The sequence below is a fragment of the Onychostoma macrolepis genome, chromosome 14, assembly GCF_012432095.1.
Source record: "Onychostoma macrolepis isolate SWU-2019 chromosome 14, ASM1243209v1, whole genome shotgun sequence".
Classification (NCBI taxonomy): Eukaryota; Metazoa; Chordata; class Actinopteri; order Cypriniformes; family Cyprinidae; genus Onychostoma; species Onychostoma macrolepis.
Window position 1 is genome coordinate 22,659,222 of NC_081168.1, and position 26,127 is coordinate 22,685,348.

Here is a 26,127-nt window from a genome sequence, read left to right on the forward strand (position 1 = left end):
AGCATTGATAGAAAACATTGCATATAGTTTTGTAAGTGCGAGTTCCAGGTGAACCTCCTTTTTTGCTATTTATCCTATTTTGTTTCTGGGTCAGGAAAGCTGAAAAACCTCTGCTTTAAAAGGTACATTATTTCCAGTGCTAATGTAATTAAAAGTTAAGTGTAAATGATTAAGACTGTTAGTAGTGCTTATGACAAGCATCACTATTTCTATTGCTCAAAACATCTGCTTTTCAGGAAAAAAGAACTAAAAATAGGCTACTGTAGAAATTTGCAAAAGACTGCACTGCATTCTTTCTTACTTCATTCTTTCTATGACTCAAACATTCTTCATTACTCATGATTATCATGAACGCTTTCTCTGTCTCGTTCTCCTTCTGGCTCCTCCCTGAACACTTTTCCTGTGCAGTTAAATATGTCCTGACAGCATCTCAGCATCTCATTCAGTCAGCCTGCTTAACCTTCTCCAGTGATGAAGGTTGTTCTGTTCCTCCTCTCCCTCACGGTGTGTCTGAAGTCTTCCTGTGTCCTGGCGAAGACTTTGGAGTTCTTCATCGCAGCAGTGGAAACTAAGTGGGAATATGTGTTTACAGACACAACAGATCCTACTGCAAACCAAAGGTGGGCACTTTTATTATTATGCACACATAAAAACATACATGCTTTTCAATTACTGCTACCCATAAAGATTTATTATATACCTTGTATGTATTTTATTATACAAATTTTGCTACAGTATTCTCAAAACACCACTGTGTTCAAACAGTAAGTGTTTATTAGAGTAATCTGGAATCTGACCATCAAGCATAATGTCATCAGTTAGTCATTATAGAAAGGAAACAGCTTTGAGAAAGTGTTTGATCTTTCCATTAGTTGGCATGGATTCAGTCAAGCAATCCTTAAAGGCAAAAGCTTTGATGGCTGTCCAAATTTCAATTATGCTTCCAAGTTGTATAGTTAAACAGAGCATAACAAATGTGAGCATAGTTTGCACTTAGATACGGTCAATGTCATTCATAGTTTGATTGATTTTTTTAGTGATCAGAAGCCTGCTTGTTAGTTATATATAATATATTCTTGTAGTGATTTTCAGTCCATGAATAGTGAATATGTGGTCAGAACAAACATGCTTTGATTTGGTGTTTTTAGAACAGAGCGTGATAACAGCTCATGCCCATTAGTGTGAAACCACAGCAGATCATTTGCTGAATATGCATATTTCTTGCAACCATTATAATCCGTTAAGACAAAACGTTCTGTTATAAGATGGTACTAAAATTTTGAAAGGAATAGTTCACCCAAAAAAAATTTGCGGAACATTTACTCACCCTCAGGCCATTCAAGATGTAGATGAGTTTGTTTCTTCATCAGATTTGGAGAAATTTAGCATTACCACAATAACAGATCCTCTGCAGTGAATGGGTGCCGTCAGAATGAGAGTGCATACATCTGATAAAAACATCACAATAATCCACAAGTAATCCACACCACTCTAGTCCATCAATTAATGTCTTGTGAAGTGAAAAGCTGTGTGTTTGTTAGAATCCATCCAAGATGTTTTTAACTTCCAATCACCACTTCCAAAATTGTATATATTACTGCAAAACATCACAATAATCCACAAATACGTCACAATAATCCACAAATGTGGATTATTTGAGGATTACTGTGATGATTTATTCAGCTGTTTGGACTCTCATTCTGACGGCACCCATTAACTGCAGAGGATCCATTGGTGAGCAAGCAATGTAATGCTACATTTCTCCAAATCTGTTCCCATGAAGAAATAAACTCATCTATATCGTGAATGGCCTGAGGATGAATACATTTTCTTTTCATATTTGTGTGAACTATTTCTTTCAATATTTAGCAATGAATTGCTAAATCTAGTGGATTAATAAAGTTGCGTTGTATTATGTTGCATTGCACTGTATGTATGTCTAGTAACAGCATAATTATTCCTAACAGGAAATTTGCATCCGGTGTCCAGAAATACATCAAGGCTGTATATACAGAATACACTGATTCCACTTTTACAACACCAAAGTCAAAACCTCCATGGGCTGGTCAGTATAAATGTAGAAATCTCTGCTTCTTAGGAAAAACATATTAAGAAGTTTAGAATTGAATTAATAGAAAATTAAATGATCTGTTTCAGGTATTCAAGGCCCGACTATCAGAACAGTGGTGAACGACAGGGTTGTGGTGCACTTCAAAAACTTTGCATCACAATCTTTCAGTATTTCTCCCATCGGCATTCAGTACTGGAAACAAATGGAAGGTAAATCTAAAAGAATTTGCATTCAATCTATAAAAAAAGGGTTCTTTACTGGCATTGATTGTTCCATGAAGAACCTTTAATATCCATGGAATCTTTCCATTGCACAAAAGGTTCTTTATAATGTAATAAGGTTCTTAAAATGTTCTGAAAGTGGTTCTTTTAAGAATTGCTTATTGAAACGTTTTGGAGAACCAAAATAGTTTTTCTATCTCATTGCTGTGAAAACCCCCTTTTGAAATGTAAATTCTATGTAAATGTAAATTAATTCTGTAATGTGTTTTGTAACACCGGAGATACTAATAATTTCCAGAGTGCATAAAATACATGTGATTTCACATAAAAACCAGCATATAGTAAGTTCGGGCTTACCCAGCAAAATGAAAGCAATTTTGTGAGATATACAGCAATATCCTAATGGGTTTGAAAACCCATAATGTGTAAAGATAAACCTCAACATCCTTCTGCTTTTCAACGGCAGGCGCGGGGTACGAGGACTCCAGCTCTTTTCAGGAGCGAGCTGATGATGCAGTGCCTCCTGGTGGTTACTACAAGTACGTGTGGGACATTTCCCCCGACTCCGGGCCAACCCCATCAGATCCAGACTGTCTCACCTACATTTACTCATCACAGGTGGACATCGTCCGAGACTTCAACAGCGGACTCATCGGGACTCTCCTGATCTGTAAAACAGGTGTGACTCTGTTGCTTCTCTGTTGGGATTTGTCAAATATATTAAATATAAAATATATGACAAATATAAAATCTCACTGACCTTTTGTACTGAATGAGAATGCTGGTGTATATTTGACATGTCCTTTAACATTTGACCTCCCTCAGAGGCTCTGACCGAGGAGAGAAAGCGGAAGGTTCCGGAGTTCATTTTGCTTCTTGCTGTCTTCGATGAGAGTAACAGTTGGTACCGGGAGGTGGGCCGAGCAGACAAACTGAAGAAAACATCCAGTCCAACCCAGTACCACACCATCAATGGATACATCAACTCAACATTACCAGGTGCCATAAATCAACTGCTGAGAAATGGTTATAATTACAGTGTTGAGAATGAGATTTTTCACTTATACATTTTAGAGTAGAATTTATGTTTGATTGTAATGAAATGTAATGTCATATATTAATGCAAAAAGTATATTAAAGGTACTAAAAAAAGTTTAATTTTCTTTATACTAAATATAAATACACAACCAAAAGTTTAGAATAGTTAAGATTGTTTTAATGTTTTTGAAAGAAGTCTCTTCTGCTCACCACGGCTGTGTTTATTTAAAGCTGCAGTCCGTAACTTTTTTTGGTTAAAAATGATCCGAAATTAATATTTGAGCAAGTACAAAACCAGCCAGTGTTCAAAACTATCACCTTACTTTAGCCCGATTCACAACGGTTAGCTTATAATAATGTTTTCTAATTTGAGTGGTACGGGTAGGTTTTCGCTGGAAATTTGAGCATGGCACTGTGTCATTACGTCACGTCTGTAAACATAAAGAAGTTGTCCCGGCTACTAGGCTATCGCATGTGAGGATCGTTTATAGCCTTTTCTCACAGCAGCTGGAATAATTAAACGTATCATTTTGATGGCGGATTGTACTCCAGAAAGGATTATGTGTTTATGATACACATGTGAATGAAATTAAATTATATTCCAGTTTTAAATGTGCTTCTGATTACAGATAGCCTGAGTCTCAGGCCCTGAGATTACACAAGATTTGCATTTTAAAGAAAACCAGTTCGAAGGGAGCATAGTCTGCTTTTTGGGTTAAAAGAATTTCTTAATATGAAATTCGAATGGCATAACAATTAGATTAAACTGTACAGAAATTGAAATCTACACGCTAAAACACACTATACTCATAGTGACGCAATGCTGATGTTGTTAATTTGAGAATAAAGTATAACAATAATAATAATTTGCACGGTTTGATGTGATATGAGCTAACCAATCGTTAGATTAAATCACCATTGGGTTGCGCGATTTATGGTAATGCTTTTTTCCTCAGTTGGTCAGAACAAACGTGGCAGACTTGTTACTTACTTGTTCAGATGACAATATATGGTGAAAATTCTTATTGGGGTCATATATTCCAAGACGTAAGGTAGAATCTGTGATTGCGAAATACAGTAAACATCCACACCGGTGTGGTGACTGACTGCCACACATACTCCTCAAAACATAAGATTCATCTGCGCTGGAGCAGTGCCGACTCACAACCCAACGCAAGCAAGATAATTCCGCAAGTAACTGCAATTCCAGGTTTTCAAACAGAGAGGGCGACAAAGAGGCAAAACTTTAATCAAAACTACAGTAAAAAAAAAAAAAAAGTAATATTGTGAAATATTATTCAAATTTAAAATAACTTTTTATCTGAATATATTTTAAATGAAATTTATTCCTTTGATGCAAAGCTGAATTATTCAGCATCATTGCTCCAGTCTTCAGTGTCACATGATCCTCCAGGAATCATTCTAATATGCTGATTTGCTGCTCAAGAAACATTTCTGATTATTGTCAGTGTTGAAAATAGTTGTGCTGCTTAATATTTTTGTCGAAACTGGGATTTTTTTTTCCAGGATTCTTTAATAAATAGAACGTTTTTAAGCATTTGATCAATAGTGTAATTTCTTAGTTTTTCATTTTGGTACATTCCTACTTCTTAATTTATTTATTGTGATTCTAGGGTGGACCGGGGTTCTTTACAAGTGTAATTCTCAAATGTATTCTGTAATTATTTCATCAGGTCTAACTGTGTGCCAGAAGAGTCCAGTGGTGTCCTGGCATCTAATTGGTCTTGGCTCGACCCCAGAAATCCACAGCATCCAGTTTGAAGGACACACACTAAAGGTGTTCGACCATAAGCGGGTAACTGTAGAGATGACGCCCATGACCTTCACTACAGCCCTGATGAAGCCATCTGCCCCCGGAAAGTTTCTGATCTCTTGCAAGATCCACTCTCATCAGACAGGTAAGCCTCATACAATATAAAAATTTTCATATTTGTACTGTCATAATTACACTATCATCAGTACTTGCTTTGTAAGATAAAATAAAGGCATTGCAGCTGAGGTAAGGTTTTTTGAAAGATATTAATACTTTTAATCAGTACGGATGCATCAGATTGATCAGAAGTGGCAGTCAAGATATTTATAATGTTAAAAAAGCTTTCCATTTCAAATAAATACTGTTCTTTTCATCAAAGAATCCTGAAAACCAATATATCACAGTTTCCACAAAAAATGAAGCAGCTCAACTGTTTTCAACATTGATAATAATAAGGAATGTTTCTTGAGCAGCAAATCAGCATATTAAAATGATTTCCGGAAGACTGGAGTAATGATGCAGAAAATAAAGATTTGCATCACAGGATCGATTAAATTTTAAAATATACTAAATAGAAAATTTTAAATAGTAATAATTATTTCAAAATATTACCTTTTTTTCTTTTTTTTCTTTTTTTTTCTTTTTTTTTGTATTTTTGATCAAATAATTGCAGCCTTGGTGAGCATAAGTGGCTTCTTTCAATAACATTAATAAATCTTACTGACCCTAACAGCAGTGTAGGATGTGCAACATGAAACTCTTAAACCAAATTTTCTGCTGGAAGTGGCTTCAAAAGTTCAAAAATTGTGGTGATAATGCACAAGCTGCATTATGTCTTTTCAGATGGATAAGTGATCATATTTGTGACTAGTTAAGTTATAGATCTTTTTAAATCGGATAGTTTAAGTAAAAGTGAAGCAAAATGTGCAGTGATGCAGCTTGACTGGCAATCATACGGACAAGAGGTTGTTGTTTGTTTAATAAGGGGAAAGATTTAGATCAAGATGACCTGAGAAATATGTGCTTTGTACTTTGATGGTCTAAATGAATTTGCAAGGAGTATAAAGTCATGTTTGGTTTAGAAATGTAATTGAATAAGAATGTAAATCACTGATGTTTGATTTAATTCTCTTCTCCAGCTGGTATGAATGCGTTCTTCACTCTTGAAAACTGTCCTGACCCTGTGGTAGCCCCGATCCCAGACAAACGAAACGTCATACCTGATGACGATGAGGAGGATGAAGACAACATGTTCTCCATAGTGTTCAAGCAAGGAGGCCCTGTATCAGTGCTTCGATCGAGTGCCAAGGGAAGACCTAAATTGTGGGTTCATTACGTCGCAGCAGAGGAGATGGACTGGGACTATTCGTCTCAAAGCGGCGCCCGGTACGACTCCGAGTAGGTCCTGAAATGAATGTTGTCAAACCGGCAGAAAATAATTTTGATTTTCATGCTTCAGGACTTCATCGTCGTCAGCAGCAGGATCTGAGTGGTTCAGAAAAGGTCCTCAGCGCTTGGGTGGTGTTTATAAAAAAGTGGCTTTCGTAGAGTACACAGACAAGACCTTCACTAAGAAGAAAACCACTGGCAAAATTCTGATGGGCCCAGAGCTCCGAGGGGAAGTGGGAGACAAATTTCAGGTAGGGAATGTGGATTTAAATGGATAGTTTACCCAAAATCCATTTATTCATCCTTGTATACATTTATTTCTTTCACGAAACAGAGGAAGACTGGTTGATCTTTTCCATTTCAATCAATCGGTTCTGAAGCTTTTAGATGTAATTGTATCATCAAATTAGTCTGTATAACTTGTACAAAAAATGTAGTGTGAAACTTGCATGGATGAATTGATCAATCACTGATCAAAACATTTAGAAAAAAGATAGCATTTTTCATTTCATGAAGACTTTACAATGTTAAACTGAGACAGTCATGGCCAAAAATATCAGCAACTTTGGTAAATATGATCAAAGAAGGCTGTGAAAATTAATCTGCATTGTTAATCCTTTTGATCTTTTATTTAAAAAAATCACAAAAATCTAACCTTTCATTGGATAATAAGAATTTTAAATGGGGGGAAATATCATTATGAAATAAATGCTTTTCTCAAATACACGTTGGACACAATTATTGGCACCCCTAGAAATTCTTATGAGTAAAATATCTCTGAAGTATATTCCCATTCATATTCACAATTGTGAGCGCTCCAGGGTGATTATGAACATAAAATGATCCAGCCACGGCTTCCTGTTTCACAGAAATATAAATAGGAGGGAAAACAAAGGCCAAATTCCCTTAATCATCCATCACAATGAGAAAAACCATTGTTTGGGAGGGAGGGTGTTGGGAGGGTTTCAAGAAGAATTCTCCTCGCTCATCCAAAAACAAACTCCAGCATATTCAGTTATCAGACATGACTGGAACTTCAAATGGGACTGACTTCTATGGTCAGATGAAACTAAAAAATGAGCTTTTTAGCAGCAAACACTCAAGATGGGTTTGGTGAACACAGGGATAAAAAGTACCCCGTGTGTACAATGAAATATACTGCTGTATTTTTGATGTTGTGGGCCTATATTTCTGCAGGAGGTCCTGGACATCTTGTTTAGACACATGGCATCATGGACTCTATCAAATACCAACAGATAAAAAAAATCAATAAGTGACTGACTCTGTTAGAAATATTATAATGGGCCATGTTTGGATCTTCCAACCGTACAATAATCCAAACACAAACCTCAAAAACAACACAAAAATGTGTCACTGAGCACAAAACCAAGCTTCTGCTGGCCATTCCAGTCCTCTGACCTGAACCCTATAGAACATGAGTGGTGAACTGAAGAGAAGCAGCACCAACATGGAGCTGGGAATCTGAAGGGTCTGGAGTGATTCTGGAAGAAGGTCTCTGATCTCTTGTCAGGTGTCCTCTAACCTCATCAGGCATTATAGGAGAAAATTTAGAGCTGTTAAACTGGCAAAAGGAGGTTTTGTAATTTTCACAGCCTTCTTTGATCATATTTACCAAGGGTGCTGATATTTTTGGCCATAAATGTGTGTATATATATATATATATATATATATTTAATTTTCTGAAATTCACTCTTTTTTTTATATCTTATCAGATTGTTTTTAAAAATATGGCCAGTCGACCATTCAACATTTATCCCAATGGCCTGAACAGTGTGCAGCCTTTGAAGAACACAAACAAGGGTATGAGTCATTGCATTTCTTTGTACATTTTCACATTGTACATAAGGGAAAAGTTTTTATACACACACACACACACACACAGCAGCAGCAGCACAGCTATGTAAAAATCTTTCAAAGCATTTGCTAAATGCATAAAATGTAAAACCATTTGCCTGAGACAACAGACAGTTTATGCAGTTTAATGTCATTATACAAAAAATACACTTTACAATAAGGTCCCATTAGATGACATTAGTTAGTGCATTACCTAACAATGAAAAACACAATGGGTGTAGAACTTATTTGTCATTTTGTAATATTTGTTAGTGTTTAGTAATTTTGTTCTTTTTTGTCATTTTTATTAGTTTTTTGTCTAAACAGTTCTTATTAATTTTTATTTAAGTTTTAGTTATTTTAGTACTTCATAGTACACGAAACAAAAATGAGAAATGCTGCCTTGACAGTTAGCTTAAATAGAAGTTTACGTTAATTTATTTCATTTAATAATTATTTTATTTTAGTAATAATTTTTTTATGATTTTAGTTTTAGTTAATGCTAATAACTCTGGTATCAAGTTATTCTAGTGAGCTGGATGCAAACTAACTTTTAATGGACTCAACTGATTTTTCTTTTTTGTGGGTTGAAGACAAACAGGTGGACCTTCGTTCTTTGGCCGTTCCCCCAGGTGAGATAATGACATACCTCTGGAAACTGACAGCTGAAGATGGACCCACAGAAGCTGACCCACGATGCCTCACGCGCTTATACCAGAGTATGGTGGATCCCATTCGGGACGTGGCGTCTGGGCTGGTGGGACCCCTTATCATCTGCAAATCCCAATCTCTGGACAAAAGAGGCAGAGTGGTGAGAAGGGACTCTGATGTAGATCTGTTTATCTCTACCCAGACTGACTGGAAAAATGTGCCTGTAGCGACATTTCTGCAAAAATTGCACCTTTTCACGGCACTTACAAAGTGTAATGTCCAGTAAATGGTGCTAAAATCAAATGTTAAAAGCAAAAGTAAGAACATTTTATCTTGCTGCTTTAAATCTTTGAGATCTTTTGTCGTGACTCGTGTTTCACGGGACTCTTGAGTGCATTGCTGTACTGCACTATGAAGCAAGTTTACCTTAGCAGAAAAACCATACATATAGAGCTGGTTATGTGATGTAAACATGAAAATGTATTAGTTTACAAATGAATCAATATGGTAAAAGTGTTTGAGGTCATAACATAGTACTGTGCAATGAACTGTGTGAAAATAAGTCTTTATTACTAAATAATCTGCCCCTTAATCATAATTTGCATGAAAAAGAATAAAACTTATTGGTGTTTTACTGTCTCTAGTATACATTTCAGCTGGAAGCTGCAGTGTATTGCATGCATATAAGTATAGATTTATGCAAAAACTTAGGTAGAGGCACATTTTTCCATTGAGCCTATGTTGGTTTATCTGATGGATGGATGGAAATTATTAATAATATGTTTTCACAGGTAACTTCAGATAAAGAGAAGAAGCTCTTGTTCACTGTGTTTGATGAAAACAAAAGCTGGTACTTTGAGGAGAACATTAAAAAAAACAGTGAAGATCCAACTAAGATTGACCGCAATGATCCAGATTTCTACAATTCAAATGTCATGCACAGTGGGTGTTGATTTTTAGTCTCTGGATGTAAATTATTGAATTATCTGGGATTGCTTTGGGTATTTGTATTATGTAAAAATGGGATTAATCTCCATTTTCCATGAGTTAAATTGCAGATCACTTTTGTTTATTTAGACTTTCTGTCTGTGTTTCAGCTGTTAACGGATTCATGTTCAGCCACCTACAATTCAGGATGTGTGTTGGCGATGTCATACTCTGGCATGTGGCGAGCATTGGCATACAAAACAACTTCCTGTCAGTCTACTTCACAGGAAACACGTTTGAGAGGGATAAAACATATGGCACTGTCCTCACACTCTTCCCAATGACTGGGGACACAGTCACCACTGAAGTGGAGATGCTAGGTAAGAGTCAGAGGTCAAGATATTGGCTGGAGCGGATGGTTTGAAAAATAAGAAGGTTTGATGAAGGGTTATTATTATCATTAAATAAAACTAAAATTAAAACCGTTAAAAACATAAAATAAGCATGACCTGAAATAAAATAAGATAAAATATAATAACAATTATTTCAGTTATTTGCTATAAATTTTATGTTATTTGCTATAGTTCTCACTTTCAATTTGAGTTTAATTACTAAAATAACTCAAACTAAAACTCAAATAAAAATGAATAAAAACTACATAGACATACACTGCCGATCAAAAGTTAATATAATACTTTTGTAAAATTTCAATAATATTTCTCAATATTAATGTTTTTATTTAAAAATGTGGAATTATATTGCAAACTTTTGACCAGTATTTAAAAAAAAAAAAAAAAAAAAAAACTAAATTAATAAAACGTAAAGTAAAATTCAATTTAAAAAGGAAAAATAAAAATAAAAATTTTTGTAGAGCAGTTTTTAGAATAGAACTGGTTTCTTGATTGATGCACTTTGACAGTTATTGAACTGAACTCAATCTACAGTGAACTAAATTGAACTGAAATTGACACTATAATCTTCTGTAGAGCTGCTTTACAGTTGAAACTTTATTTTTCGTAAATAGATGAATTCTGCTATATTAAGTTATTTTTCCTGTTTATTAATGTAAAGCTGCACTGAAACAATATATATTGTATATATTGAAAAAGAATGATGTTTTGGGCGGATCAAGTTATCAATGAAAGATTATGAAGACGAATATAAGAATCATTCATAAATAAACCAGGAACCTGTTTTGATACCATGTTCATAAGTTTGATGTTTGAACTTTGTAGGTGAATGGGAGGTCAGCGCATTTGACCCGTCTCTGAAACGGCGAGGCATGAGTGTTCGCTACACGGTTGTTAACTGTGAAAGAGTCCTACCTGTGGTGGACAATGAAGACTACGATGACGAATTAAATGAATTCATTGAACAGAATTTCCCTATTCCACGAGGCACAAGGGGAAAGAACCGCACTATAGCCGTTCGCGTGTGCCGAAACAGAACTGTGACAGACTCCGCGATTGGGCGAGAAAACATGAGCTCAGACACTGAGAGACAAAACAGAACTCGTGTGTGTGAGATAAGATATATTCCCGTAAAGCGGGAAAAAGATATGGATGCGTTATCACAGGGCGGTATTCCACAGGATATTTTGGATCAACTGGACGGGGACATGACCGGAAATTCATTGGAACGTCAAAAAAGGTCCCACCATGAATCTGAGCCTTACAGAAGAAGGCCAAACGTGATTGATCCAACAGTCACATCAAATACAGCAGAAAACAAGGCATTAACAGGAGAACATCCAAATATGAACATTGCAAACGTACAGTTGAATGAAGATGATGACAATAAAACACATCCAACAAATGGCCTATTTCGAAAATTCCTTTTCAAAGATGAAAACCTGTCGAATAACCAACTTCTAAACGACTCTACGGAGGAGAAATCAGAGAAAGCGAGGAATCGAAGGGAGCTGTGGAGTGTCAGCAAAGACAAAATAAACAAAGTGGATGCGAAAGTTCAGAGCAAAAATGAAGTTCTGAAAGACTCTGGAAGTTCTGGTCTAAAGCAGGACAAGATGGAGGAAAGTTTGAATCTTCATAGCTATGACTACAAAGATCCAAAGAAGTCCCAACCAGATTTGGAATCGGTGTCAAATTCATCAGATAACCAAACCTATGGCAGGAAATCACTGGCAAGTGACTATGATGATTATGGTGATGAAGGAAGCGTTCTCGGTTTGGAGCATCATGTTGAAGATAATGTCGGCATTAGGTCCACAGAATCAAGGTTCAGAAGTTACTATATCGCAGCAGAGGAAATCATGTGGGATTATGGGATCAATAAACCAGCTCAACTCATCAAAGCAAGGTAACAAAACATTCTGACGAGCCACAAACATATTTTGGGTAATTTTAGTGGACAATTCTAAAGAATTTCTAATGTTTCAAATGTTAAATAATAATACTAATAATAATACCTTTCATTTGTAAGTGCCTTTCAATTCACTCAAGGACACCTTACAGCAAAATCACTGAAATACAAATAGTATAAACACAAACATACAAATTAAACAATCAAATCACTAAAAGCTGTTCTAAACAAATATGTTTTAATCTGAGTTTTGAGTTGAGTTGAGGAATTGCATAATTTTAACGCCAGCACCAGAAGAATATGAGATATTGTATAAAATCAAATTTTTGGTGGTGTCAGACTGAATCAGATCCATTTAGTTTAGTTATTTAGTTGTATATAGTTAGTTAGTTATAGCCTGAACAGCAAAATTGCCTTAAAATCCTTATTTTTCATAGAAATGTCATAACCACGTTTTTGTTCATTTTAGCAGACAATTCTCAAATATTTCTAATAACACAAATATAATATGAAATTATATATATATATAAGTGTTACAAATTGTATGAAATGTGCGATTGAATCAGATCTATTTAGATGTTTGTAAATAGTTAGTTTTAGTCTCAAGAGCAGAAAACAATCCTAAACAATGTCATAAAAATGATGTCGCAATGCAGTGCTGTTTTAGATGGGGATATTAATATTATTGTTTTTCAAATTAAGCCTAAAACCAGTCTTAAGGGCTTAGTCAATTGTACTTGCACTAAATATTTCATTTGCTCACAGGGACATGCGGAGGGGAATGAGAAAATATTTCCCAGCCTATAAAAAAGCGGTTTTCAGAGCCTATCAGGACAGAGATTTCAAGCATCCAATCAAACGAGGAGAACTGGACGAGCACCTTGGCATTATGGGTCCTGTGTTGAAGGCAGAAATCAATGATGTTCTTACTGTAAGTTTCTTCATTAATAGGACCTATTAAAAGGAGCCTTTTAATTAAATTGAATATTGCATTCTGAAGGTGCAGTCACATTTACTGTTATTTGGATGAATTTTCAATTGCGAAATCCAGTCGTTTCAATAGAAATTCAAGTTAAGACGAAATAGTTTTCCACACAGATCGCAACGGGTTCAAGCTGGTTAAGCTAATTTTAAAGTTTAAAAGTGACTTCTGTGTGAGCTGTACTTCATACGTTGCTACATCGTTGAAAACAGGAAATTGTCCTTGAAATTTTGAGGAAATTTCACTAATGTAACCTCCAAACCTCCTACTCTAGCTTACTTCCTAATCTAACATCCTAATAAATGTGGCATTGCATACTACGAATATTACTGGCTCTGACGAATTGCTTATGCTGCTCTATTGTAAGTCGCTTTGTATAAAAGCATCTGCTGAATGTATAAATGTGACCACACCTTTATCATTGCACACGCTAATTTCTTGCATTTCTTTTCCCACAAGGTGGTTTTCAAGAACCTGGCATCCAGACCGTACTCTTTCCACTTGCATGGCGTGTACGATAAGACACAGGGGAGTTTTAGCCCTGGAACGGGCCCAGAGGGCGCCAAGGCTGAGGAAGTACCAGGTGATCCAGTTCCTCCAGGGGAGGAGAGGGTTTACAACTGGAGAATCTCCAGACGACAAGGTCCCTCAGCGTCAGAGTTTGACTGCAAGGCTGGGGCATACTACTCCAACGTCAACATGGTAATTCAGTGTGCAACACATGAATCAAAATCAGGTCGAAGCACAAAAATTTTACATTTTCATGTTGTCTTTGATCCTAAAAAGCCTCCTGTAACGTAATTTGATACACAAATTTCTAAGGCCTCTAAATGATAAAACCTTTGATGAAAAACCTGTTGCACACAATCTACTACTTGCATTTTGTCATTTGATTTATAGTTTATACTTTTTTAGCAAGTAAAAGGCCTTTAGTATAATTGTAAAAGCATCAGGTCACCTTCAGGTCATGGTTCACACGTCTGTTTGATGTGAAATCTGATTTTTATAAAGTAAACGTAAATGTAAATGGATTTTTTTTTTTAATTTCAAGATGAGCACTTACTGGATTTAGGTTTACTTGATTGTCCATGCAACTTTTTTTGTTTTTTAGAAAAATCAATATGAGAGTATGAACTCCATATTCTCACTACATACTGTATGAACCATAAAATCCTGATCAAAACTGATAAAATGTATCGCTTGAATGCACTGCAAGTCATTTGTGTCTGCCAAACATAACTTCTGTATTCCTCCTGCATTCAACAGGAGAAGGACATAAACTCTGGTCTAATCGGTCCGATGCTGATATGTCGTACTGGTACCCTTCGTCCACGCATCTTGCTTCAGCCTGACGTGACGGATTTCTTCCTTCTCTTCACCACCTTTGATGAAAGAAATAGCTGGTACCTCGACTACAACACCAGGAAGTTTTGCAGCCCTCCCTGCCAGGCCAAAGTAGATGACCCATGGTTCGAGACGAGCAACAAGTTTGCAGGTACATTTTCATAATTTATGATTAACACTGCATTCATCTCTTATGAGACAACCAGTCTGATCGGTTTATGTTCTTTGTCTCAAAAAAGATTTGTTTCTATGACAACGCTGATAACACCAAACAGACGCATGAGTGTTTGTGCTTGTTATTGTGTTACTTACGTAATTTGGTGGTTAAATCACACACACAAACACTTTTCTGTTACTTTTCCTTAGTACAAGAAACAGGACATATAATGTAACACGCTGAACTAATTTAGCTAATTTCCAATGTTCCAAACACCCAGGTTTTTCTAAATATAAACAAACAATTTGGAAATTCATTGATTCAGTGCAACACATCTATATTTAGATTAATGCATTTGGTTGCTGATTTTATCCAAAACAACATACAATGCATTAAAGGTATAAATTTTTTTTTTAGTTCACGCATTCCCAGGGAATAGAACCTATGACCTTGGCATATTAGGAAATGTAATAATAGCCATAATCATTGTGTTGTATTTCTTGATGCTTGTAGCTATTAATGGCTATGTGTCAGAAACGCTTCCTGGCCTGATAGTTGAACAGTACCGGACGGCTCGCTGGCACCTCCTCAACGTTGGGAGTCAAGGCGAGTTTCACGCAGTACACTTCCACGGACTGCCATTCGGAGTCGGAAAAGATCAGGAACACCGTATGGGAGTTTTCAATCTCTATCCCGGTAAACTATACACAAATCTTTCTTATATGTATAAAATATTTTTTAAAGAAGCCTCTTATGCTCACCAAGGCTCCCTTTTTGATAAAAAATACAGTAAAAACTGTAATAACGTAATATTATAATTTAAAATAACTGTTTTCTATTTGAATAAGATGTCATTTATTTCTGTGATGCAAAGCTGAATTTTTTAGCATCATTACTCCAGTCCTCAGTGTCACATGATCCTTCAGAAATCATTCTGCTGATTTTCTACTCAATTATTGGTGCTCAATTATTAGTAATGTTGAAAATGTTTATTTTACAATATATAATTTTGTGATATATTTTCTTCAGGATTCTTTGATGAACAGAAATTTCACAAGAACAACATTTATTTAAAACGAAAATCTTCTGTAACATTATCCACCTTTTTCTTATTTGCTTTGCTCAAATCATGGGAGTAACTTCTGTTAAACTGTAAACACGTGTGCTCCATGAATGCAATAACAAGCATCCTCAAATATTGGGTACAATGATGTAACATTATTCTAATCCAATGAAAAACCCCAAAATCTTGAGATGTTTTAAACAACACTGTAGTAATATATGTCTGTGTAATGTAACATATGTTGCCTTAATCAAAAATGATATTGAGTGATAATATTTCAAAATGGTTTCCATTATTTTGCCAGATAACAATACAAATACTGTATTTACCTACTTCAGAAACATTCCAGTAAACACTGTTAATAGGGATTAGACGTGAAAAGGGGAGACTATTACATTTTAAGCAAAACTGTTCAACTGGAGCATCATACAATCTTTCAAAAACATTTAGAAATCGTAATTAGGCTATTCCAAACTTTTGGCCGACAGTGTATAACGATAATTCTGTCTCATTTGGCAGGGGTTTTTGGGACGGTGGAGATGAGGCCAGCCATCGTAGGCACCTGGTTAATAGAGTGCACCATAGGAGAACATCAGATGGCAGGCATGAGGGCCAAGCTGCTGGTCTACAACCCACGTAAGAGCTTTAACTCTCTTCCTCCATGGCAGATTGTCACGGATCTTTCTTGGCATCCTATTTCTGCAGTCATGTTTTGAGTTACTAATAGTTAGAGGGCACCTGAAACTGATTGATTTTGTTTTACAGGATGCATTCAGCCATTGGGAATGCAGTCAGGGTGGATTGACAACAAACAAATAACAGCCTCTGACCACTCTGGTAAGAGACAGGGATATTTTTGTAGTATCACTGATAGTTTTTGTTATTATGTTGAATTAGATTTTACTTTTATATTCTGTTTTTACTTTCATTTTACTTTTCTATTTCAATAAGCTTAAAAAAAAGCTGAATTTTTCAGCATCATTACTCCAGGTGTCATTACTTCAGTGTCACATAATCCTTCAAATTTTGCTGATTTGCAATAGCAAAAAATAGATTTTATTTTTAAATTTTGTTTTTACTTTAATATAAAACATATTACTAATCTTGTTGTGTTTTGACATTTTGTGTATGATTTTATTTCAAATAATGAAAAAAAAAAAAATAAATAAAAAAATATATATATGGGTTTAGTTTTTTATAGTTTTAACTATAATAATGCAATGATAAAACTGGCAGATGATAAAACTGGTGCAGATCCCATTGAAAATCCATAGGGCTCTTTTGACTTTGGCCACAAAATCTAGTGTTTTAAATAAAATATTTCCACATTTATTGAATTTTTGAAATCCTATTTCTCTTCCAGGTGACTGGAAGCCAAGTTTAGCCAGACTTGAGTTATCTGGCTCTATTAATGCCTGGATGGGCAGCGGCACAGACTCCTGGCTCCAGGTAAAAGAAATATTTTGTTTGCAGACGTAACATGCTGTCCTTTGGCTCATTTTTAAGGAACTGCATTAAATACTTACCCGGTCATGGACCCTGATGGTTCATATTTAAAGTTAAAAATAACATATTATGATTTATTAGTGGCTCATATCTCACAATGTGTCACAGACAATAGGTGACTCTTTGCACCACAGTCAGCAAGTCATGACACATTATACTTTCACTGTCAGCAAGACAAAGTGGGAAATATTTTTAAATACTATAAATAGGTTTGTGCAGTAGATTTAATTTAACCTTTGCTTCAATAGTGCCTTGAAGCAAGAGAAAGAGAGAAAAGGTGTAGGATATAAAACAATTCACTATTTTTAGCAGGGTTCATATGATGGTGGGTTTCCTGGAAAGGTCTGGAAAAGTTCTGGGCATTTACAAAATCTTAATCTTAGCACTGAAAAGTAATTACTTTTTTTTTGTTGTGGATGTAATTTTTAGCAATGCGTAACTTGCTGTTCCATTGTTTTAAATTGTTGTAGTAAATAAGCACTAATTCATTGTTAAAAATCAGAATGAGATAACTTTCTATATCCATTCTCTTTGTTACTCTGTGTGTTGTGTTAGGTGGATCTGTTGAGGCCCAAGCTTCTTCATGGCATTCAGACTCAGGGTGCAAAGACCTCGATGGGTTTGAGTGAGTATTTCACTATCCTGTACACCATCAGTTACAGCATCGACCAGGAGAACTGGACTACCTACCGAGGAAACAGTACCAAGTCATCTTACGTCAGTACCAACATGTGAATTTCTCTAAACTTTACTGTGTGCTTTTTGTAGCATTTTACTTTTTTCCTCCCCGAAGTTCTCTTATAATGTTAGTAAATATTTCTTTCACTGTTATTTAGTGTTAGCATATTGACCATTTCCTCCCTCACCCTGTTTTAGCTCTGTATATTTAACAATACAGTTTAAACAGCAATTTATTTAAAAAAATTAACAAATGTGACCCTGGACCACAAAACCAGTCTTAAGGTTCAATTTTTCAAAATTGAGATTTATACATCATCTGAAAGCGGAATGAATAAGCTTCCCATTGATGTATGGTTTGTTAGGATCGGACAATATTAGTCTGAGATACAACTATTTGAAAATCTGGAATCTGAGGGTGCAAAAAGTTATTAAAAGTTATTTGCAATGCATATTACTAATCAAAAATGAAGTTTTTATACATTTACGGTAAGAAATTTACAAAATATCTTCATGGAACATGATCTTTACTTAATATCCTAATGATTTTTGGCATAAAAGAAAAATCGATAATTTTGACCCATACAATGTATTTTTGGCTATTGCTACAAATATACCCCAGCGACTTAAGACTGGTTTTGTGGTCCAGGGTCACAAATTACTGTTTAAGGCCCTAGGAAATATTTTCTTACCAATTTCTGGATTTCATTTTAAAGGTTTCATTAAATATTAATAATCAAAAGTATCTCTAATAGATTTCATTAAAACAATATTTAAATGTATTTACATTTTTCTGCTAAATAAATTCAAGTAGATATTTTTTTCTGGTAAATATTCCTTTAAAAAATAATGTTTTAATAATAATTTTATTATTAGAAGTAGTACTATCATTGCATTAAGTAATGTGTTTCTTTCACAGTTTCTTCAAGCTAAACCAAACTTTTATTTTGACGGGTCGCTGTTAAGACCTTTAAATTTCTGTTTGTATATGATATGACGATAGTTTTATTTTAAAGAAACGATAAAATGCTGATGAAGTGACTCTCAGAGGAGTTCTATGATTATGGTTCATGTGTTCATGTACTCATATATTGAGTACACGGCAGAGGCTGAAAACACCGCGAGCGTTACACAGTAAATGAAACTATGCAGCTCCGCCATTGGTTCACACAGAGAGACGCAGAACATGCAGGATTCATTTTTATATCGTATTTTTGCAGCTTAATATTCACAGACATCGCGTTTTGATTCATGTGTACTGAACTACTTTTGATATATCCATCCAAAATTTGTCAAATTTCTTGACATTCCGTGTTATACAGTAAATTCCGTATTTATGACTGGATTCCGCGATTCCGTCCACACTGTAAAAAGTGATAAGTTGACTTATAAGTGATAAAATTGAGGAAACCCGTTGCCTTAAAATAATTTAACAATTTAACAACTTAACAATTCACTTATTTTTTTAAATTATTATTACTTAATATCTTTAAGGCAACGGGTTTCCTCAATTTTTTAAAGTTAAGTCAACTTATCATTTTTTACAGTGCATGTTTTCCGCATCGCAGAAATCATAGGGCCCTACACAATACCTGTCAGAAACATGTGGTATTTATATAATGAAAAATGACAGAGTGCACAAAATCTTAATGTAGTAGTAGACTTAATTTTCTTCATGCAAAATATAATTTATTTTTCCCCCTTCATTATTTAATCATTGCATTTGATTTGAGGGTGAAAAGTGACCTGGAAATTGTTTTTGTGACATTTGTTCTTTAGGACTTATAAATAAAACATAATTTAAGATCGCCTAATGTCTTTGCATTTTAAATAAGTAAACACATTTCTGGCATTCATAAACATAAATACAGATATACATAAATATGTTAACATAGTATAGTATTATTTTTTGCAATTATCAAATTGTAAGAGCTATTTAAAGAAAAATTCTAGCTGGCTACAAATCCTCCACCCATTAAATATAATATTTTGCTCTTAAACACCGTAATCTTGAGAAACACATCAAACTCACTCCTACAAATTATTTTTCCAGTGAAAGTGATTTGCTTACTTTTTTTAAATGTGCTATCCTAATAACAAATGAGACTATTTTTTGTATCTTTCAGTTCTGGTATTACTCACATCTGTTTTCTTGTTTAATTGTTATCAGACCTTCAATGGAAACATGGACGGTTCCAGAACAAAGGACAACTTGTTTTCTCCACCCATTGTGGGTCGCTACATCAGAATTCACCCACTGACTTTTCAGAAGCAGCCCACGTTGAGGATTGAGCTGCTAGGATGTGACCTTAATAGTGAGTTAACACACACTGATTGATCCTAACACTGCATCAACACTATTCAAATGACAAGACTCTAAAGGTCTTTGCAAAGCACATTTCTTCTTTGCATTTGTATGCCATTTTTATCAGTATGTAGCGATTTAAAAGTGGAAATCTGAAAGCTCTGGATGTTTTTGTTAGCAGCTGCAACATCAGAAAGATCAACTTCCTACGTTCATTCAAGCTTCAAAGCTTTCGAACGACAGCATTCCTTGTTTACTCTCTTGGTTTTCAACACCTTTTCTCCCTTCAGGCATCAATTGCAATGTCCGAAGCGTCATTATCTGAGAAAAGTCTGAGTCAAAAAGATTCTTTTAATTGATTCTTTTGATTGCATATTTCTGCACATTTAGTTACACTTCTCCAAAACAAGTCCCTTGCAGTATAGATGTTTTTCAGGCTAATATGCTCGTCAAACCAGTGTTATTATAATTAACTAAAACTAAAACCATAAGAAAAACATTTTTGCTATTTTAAGTAAATGATAAATTAAATGTCAAAAACGTTAACTTGTTACATCTGATTTATATAAAATATTTGGTCACAATGTATTTTAAGGTGCAATTCTCGCTATTAACAAACCAATAACTACGACTGTTGTCTCAATAAACTACTAATTTGCTGCTTATTAATAGTTAGTAAGGTAGCTGTTAAGTTTAGGTATTGGTAGGATTAGGGATGTAGAATACGGTCATGCAGAATATGTGCTTTGTTAGTACTAATAAACAGCCAATATGTTAATTATAGTCAAGCTAATAAGGAAATAGTGAGAATTGCTCCCTATACTAAAGTGTTATCAAATATTTAATCTAACTTATTTTATCTACTTATTTTATATCTCATAATGTTTGGCAAGGCAGTATTTCCCATTTTGATTTATTTCAACTTGATGTAGAATTTAAAAAAAAAACTACATTTGTCCTTTAAGACTTATATGCATTATTTAGTACTAACCTCCTTGCACATGAAATGAGTAGCAAGCTATCTAGCTTTGATACACAAAAATGTAGATATATATGTTGACATAGTATATCATAGTATATAATATAGACATAGTATATCAGACTCTTTATTTGAGAAAAAATCTAAAGCACTGTTTCTGGAGAGTACATGTTTGTAAACGCATGTTTGTTTGTGTATTTGTCAGGTTGTTCCATGCCTCTGGGAATGGAGCGCAGGTTGATTCCCAGCAGGAGCATCAGCGCCTCCTCATTCTTAAACAAGTGGTTACTGACCTGGAGTCCCGACCTCGCTAGACTCCACCAGGAGGGGCGAGCAAATGCATGGAGACCCAAGGTATCTGTCCATCCATCTTACTATCTATCCACCTATCTATCCACCTATCCATCTATCTATCTATCTATCTATCTATCCCTCCGTCTGTCTATTCAATCACTGTATGTTGTTCTTAGAGAGAGTGAAAGTGAATTTTCTTTCTACACTGTGTGTGTTTTATAAGCCCATTGTGAGAGTGTTTCCTCTATCCTGTCTGTCTGTGTGAAAGTGAAGCGATCCCTCCATTGTCTCACTCTCTCTACGGTTTTTAAGTTATTGCTATTTCTACTTCCTCTTTGAGCTGCACAGGGAGCCAAGCGCTGTCAGTCAGGTGGATTTACGAGTTAATTAGAGTGATTATGAGTGCAGCATCATTTCACATGGAATTGTGTTCTGCATAACAACTTTTAATTTATACCTGCAGAAATCTGTGCTTCTTAAAGGTGAAGTGTCATATTTTATGCTTAGAAATTATAAGTCATGAGGACGCTGTAAGAAACATTATCCATTTGTTGGTAGATTTATCCACATTCATTCTGCACAAGGGTGTTTGTGAACATTCAATTTTTCATTACTGTAAAAATTGTTAAACTGATCATCTTCTATGTTGTCTCTTTCTGTCTCCCCTCTCTTCTTCTATGGTTCTGCAGACCAATAACCCTCATGAGTGGTTACAGGTGGACTTTGACTCTATGAAGAGAGTGACCGGGGTGGTCACACAGGGGGCCCGATCCGTCCTGAAACCAATGATAGTCACTGAATTTACCGTCTCTATTAGCAATGATGGTTACAAATGGTCAAGTGTGAAGGAGCAGGGCACAGACCGTGAAAAGGTACTGCTATATTTGTGTGTATTGAATGATACCAAATGGATTTTGCCTCACAAAAAAAAAAAAAAAAAAACCAAGTCCAAGTCCAAGTTGTATTTCACTCAAAAATAACAAAATTAAATTTTTCCATAAAGGAAGTAAAGGTTTAATTAAGACTTTTTTTTTTTTTTTTTTTTTGCATTATGGCGTTATTTTCTTGATAATTAAGCACATTTCCCCACACAATTCAAATGTATGTGCATTTTTATGTACATGTAAAATAAGAAAATTAATGGAGGATTGGCTGGAGACCAAATGAACTGCCAATTATTGACTGTTTAAGTACAATAGGTAAAATAAAAAAAGATAGCCCTAAGATAGGTTTCATTTCGTAAAATTTATGGTAAAAAACCGGCAGCTGTGGTTGCCAGAATTCTACCGTAAAATATATGGTAGCAACGTTTTAGGTTTTACGGTTTTAACTTAAATTTAGTTAAATACCGTAATTTCATTAACTGATATAATGTTAATATACCAACCTACTGAAGTACTGAAATCTGTTTTGTACCTTTGAAATACATTGATAACCACCAAATGCAGGTGGTGATGAGAAAGTCACATGATGAACCAAAGCCCATCACAAGCAGATTTTAAATAATAACATATATAGAAGGTGCACAGTGTCATTCACACAAACACTAAACACCATCATGGTGAGACCCATTAAACTGAAATATGCAATAAACATTAATTTAACAACATTAGATGTAACATACAACCCTAATAAACATAACTGATAAGAAAAAACTAAGAAGAAACCTAGTTATTTCAAAGAAAAAAAATCAAATTCAAACAAAATTTGAAATGCAATGCAGAGAATTCTGGGAACGTCAATTTACGTTTTTTTCCCTGTAAATTTTACATTCTTTTTCACTTCCAAAAGCGGTATTTCACCGTAAAATTGTCTGAAATGTCTATTACAGTTTTTCACTGTATATATTAGGGGAACTTACCGTTAACCATTTAACAGGTTTTTACCGTAGTTTTTTCACAGTTGTTTACCGTTAAAATCATAAGATTCAAGTATAATGAATATGATTCTTTCTTTCTTTTGATTTTGGGGTGAATTATGACCTGCACATGTTCTTGATGGGTTTCATGAGAGTCACCCATTCATGTCTATGGTGTTTTGTTTCTTTTTCATCCTGATGTAGATCTTTGAGGGAAACAGCGAGCATGATGAGGAGGCGCTGAACATGTTTGATCCTCCCCTGTTCACTCGCTTTATACGGATTCATCCGAAAGGCTGGGTCAACGATATTGCCCTGCGGCTGGAGTTTTTGGGCTGTGACACTCAATCAACCCTTTGAGAGAAAGTGAGATCAATCCATTGTGGTTGAAAAACAGAGTTTTTGACTCCGTTTCAAACTTCACGTTTGCATTATAGTATGTGACTGATCTTCTAGGCCGGTCTGGTGGTTTTAGAGTGCTTTTGTGCACTTGTCAGCTGGGAGACTGCCTATGATGCCTAAAAATGCTGTCTATATAGGCAGCTCACTTTGGCTTTGAACAGAGCCCATATAAGCACTACATTGGTTTATCTCTAGAACAGGTTTTTGTCATGTGATATGATGATTTATGTGTTTTGAATCTGGTTGGTTGTACGTTATAAGTGTTCTGATCAGTACGCTGCTTATTTTACTGTCTGCTTTTGAGACATTATTATTATTATTATAGGAAATAAACTACCAATATCTATAAATGTAACAATATCTATAAATAATAAATGTACCCTTGCATATCACAACTCGTGGAAGATTGTTTGTTTGGTTATTAGATGTTTGTATATTCTGGTCTGGAATAACTACTGAATCCACCATATGCTGTAGCTCTGTATTTTGCACTGTGAATTTTTTATTTTTTATTTTTCAAATATTTAATGTTTAATTGTGGAAATAAAAAGACTATGAAAATGCCTTGATTTCCCCAGCGTCTTTGTGCTTTGTGTTTCTTTGACAAATATTATTCTTTCACAGACTGTTTTCTTCCCTTTTGGTGTTTTGCCAGTAAAAGTCAGTAAATCTGTTTTCAATACCTGGCATACAGCATTATTATTATTATTTATGACTATAATATCTGATTCTTCATCAAAGCACACACATTTATGCACACACACACAAAGTCTCTATAAAATGTGTGAAATTACTGGTGATGAAGATTAATGAAATGTGGTTTATTGTTCACGGTCACGTCACAATTCTGCATGTGGAAAGACAATGAACAGAGAAGCAAACAGACTTGCAGGCAAAGGGTGGGATGAAGAGGCCCACAGGAATACGATAACATTTCCATGTTCTGGCCGAGATAAAAATGGAGCGTACTATCAGTTCCTGTTTGACAGGAAGTGCTCTGGGGATGTGTTTAGCTTGGAGGGAATGTGAAGGCCTGACTCTGAAAGAAGTCGGTGACCTATTGTGTCACCTGTTATCTCATCAAAGACAAACACTGCTGCTGAGGAACAAACAAACGACTGGAAGCAACTTCACTAACTTTCTTTTCTTTCATTAGGTCATTACAAAATATTACTGCATAATGCTTAACGGATCATTCATGTACATGCTATGTCACCATTTGTTCTGTTCAAATACGAAATCTGAATTTTGTATATTTACAATTTATTTTGTTATTTCATATTATTATGGCATATTATTTGTGTCATTTATGTGTTAGATGTTCTGCATTATATCCTCCAACTTTGGGAAGTTTTTGACATAAAAAAAAAAGTACATATCAACCATACCAGGAAAATGTAAAGCTAGGTTCTCTCTATTTATTTTTTAAAGTATCTATTTATTGATTTTAGAATGCTTATCTTCCTTTTTAGACTTTTCAATAGGCCTATACATTTAAATATCCTTTTAAAAATGCTAATTTCTTTATATTATACTATATTATATTATATTATATTATATTATATTATATTATATTATATTATATTATATTATATTATATTATATTATATTATATTATATTATATTATATTATAGTCTCTTATTATTGCATACAATTATTCTTGTTGATTGGATGTGTTTTTCTTTTATAATAATAAATTAATAAATAAAATATAGTATAATATAAATGAGTATAGTTGACTTCGCACACTGGCACAATGGATTAGAAGTTGCATTATAATGCATTATAAATGTACCAAATCCTTGTTATTGTACTAAATAAAGTGTGTAAGATTGTACATTTTACATCCTCTACATTTTAATATTAGAAACAGTTAGTATTAGATTCCAGATATTAGCCTATTTATTAAGACTCTGGATAATTGATTTTTAGAAAAGAGATCACAGTTCTCCTAAGATTCTGAAGCAAAACATTAGACAAATACAAAATAATATATAGGCTAATTCACTTAGGTTTCTTACAAAATGTTTTATTTAAATGAGTGTAAAATGTTATAAATGAGCCTATTAAAATAAAAATATGTAAAAATTATTTGAAATATATGAACTTGTTTCGTTTTTGAACGAATCTCTTGATTGAATGAATTAGACATTAGATACATTTTAACAGTCACCGTTCGCTACCTTCTGGCATAACGTCACATTTATAATCGGGGCGGCGACAGAGAATTTTAAACGCAGGTGCTCAGAGGATGCTATCAATGACAGGGGGAACTGGGCAAAAGTAAATATGACCAAAACAGGTTGTTATT

The 26,127-nt window shown here is 34.6% G+C and overlaps 1 protein-coding gene across 1 annotated transcript; it reads left to right on the plus strand.

Annotated features, from left to right (window-relative positions):
- Window positions 1-432: 432 nt before the first annotated feature.
- Window positions 433-24,378, plus strand: f8 (coagulation factor VIII, procoagulant component). The gene is made up of 25 exons (XM_058798640.1): window positions 433-620; window positions 1,968-2,065; window positions 2,158-2,280; window positions 2,759-2,971; window positions 3,118-3,291; window positions 5,025-5,249; window positions 6,244-6,490; window positions 6,564-6,744; window positions 8,227-8,314; window positions 8,941-9,158; window positions 9,790-9,940; window positions 10,096-10,305; window positions 11,161-12,244; window positions 13,013-13,178; window positions 13,689-13,931; window positions 14,496-14,724; window positions 15,244-15,426; window positions 16,313-16,429; window positions 16,559-16,630; window positions 17,157-17,242; window positions 17,855-18,016; window positions 20,148-20,292; window positions 21,467-21,615; window positions 22,245-22,427; window positions 23,618-24,378. The coding sequence occupies exons 1-25, from the start codon at window positions 472-474 to the stop codon at window positions 23,771-23,773; spliced, it is 5,052 nt and encodes a 1,683-aa protein (XP_058654623.1). The 5' UTR covers window positions 433-471; the 3' UTR covers window positions 23,774-24,378.
- Window positions 24,379-26,127: the final 1,749 nt, after the last annotated feature.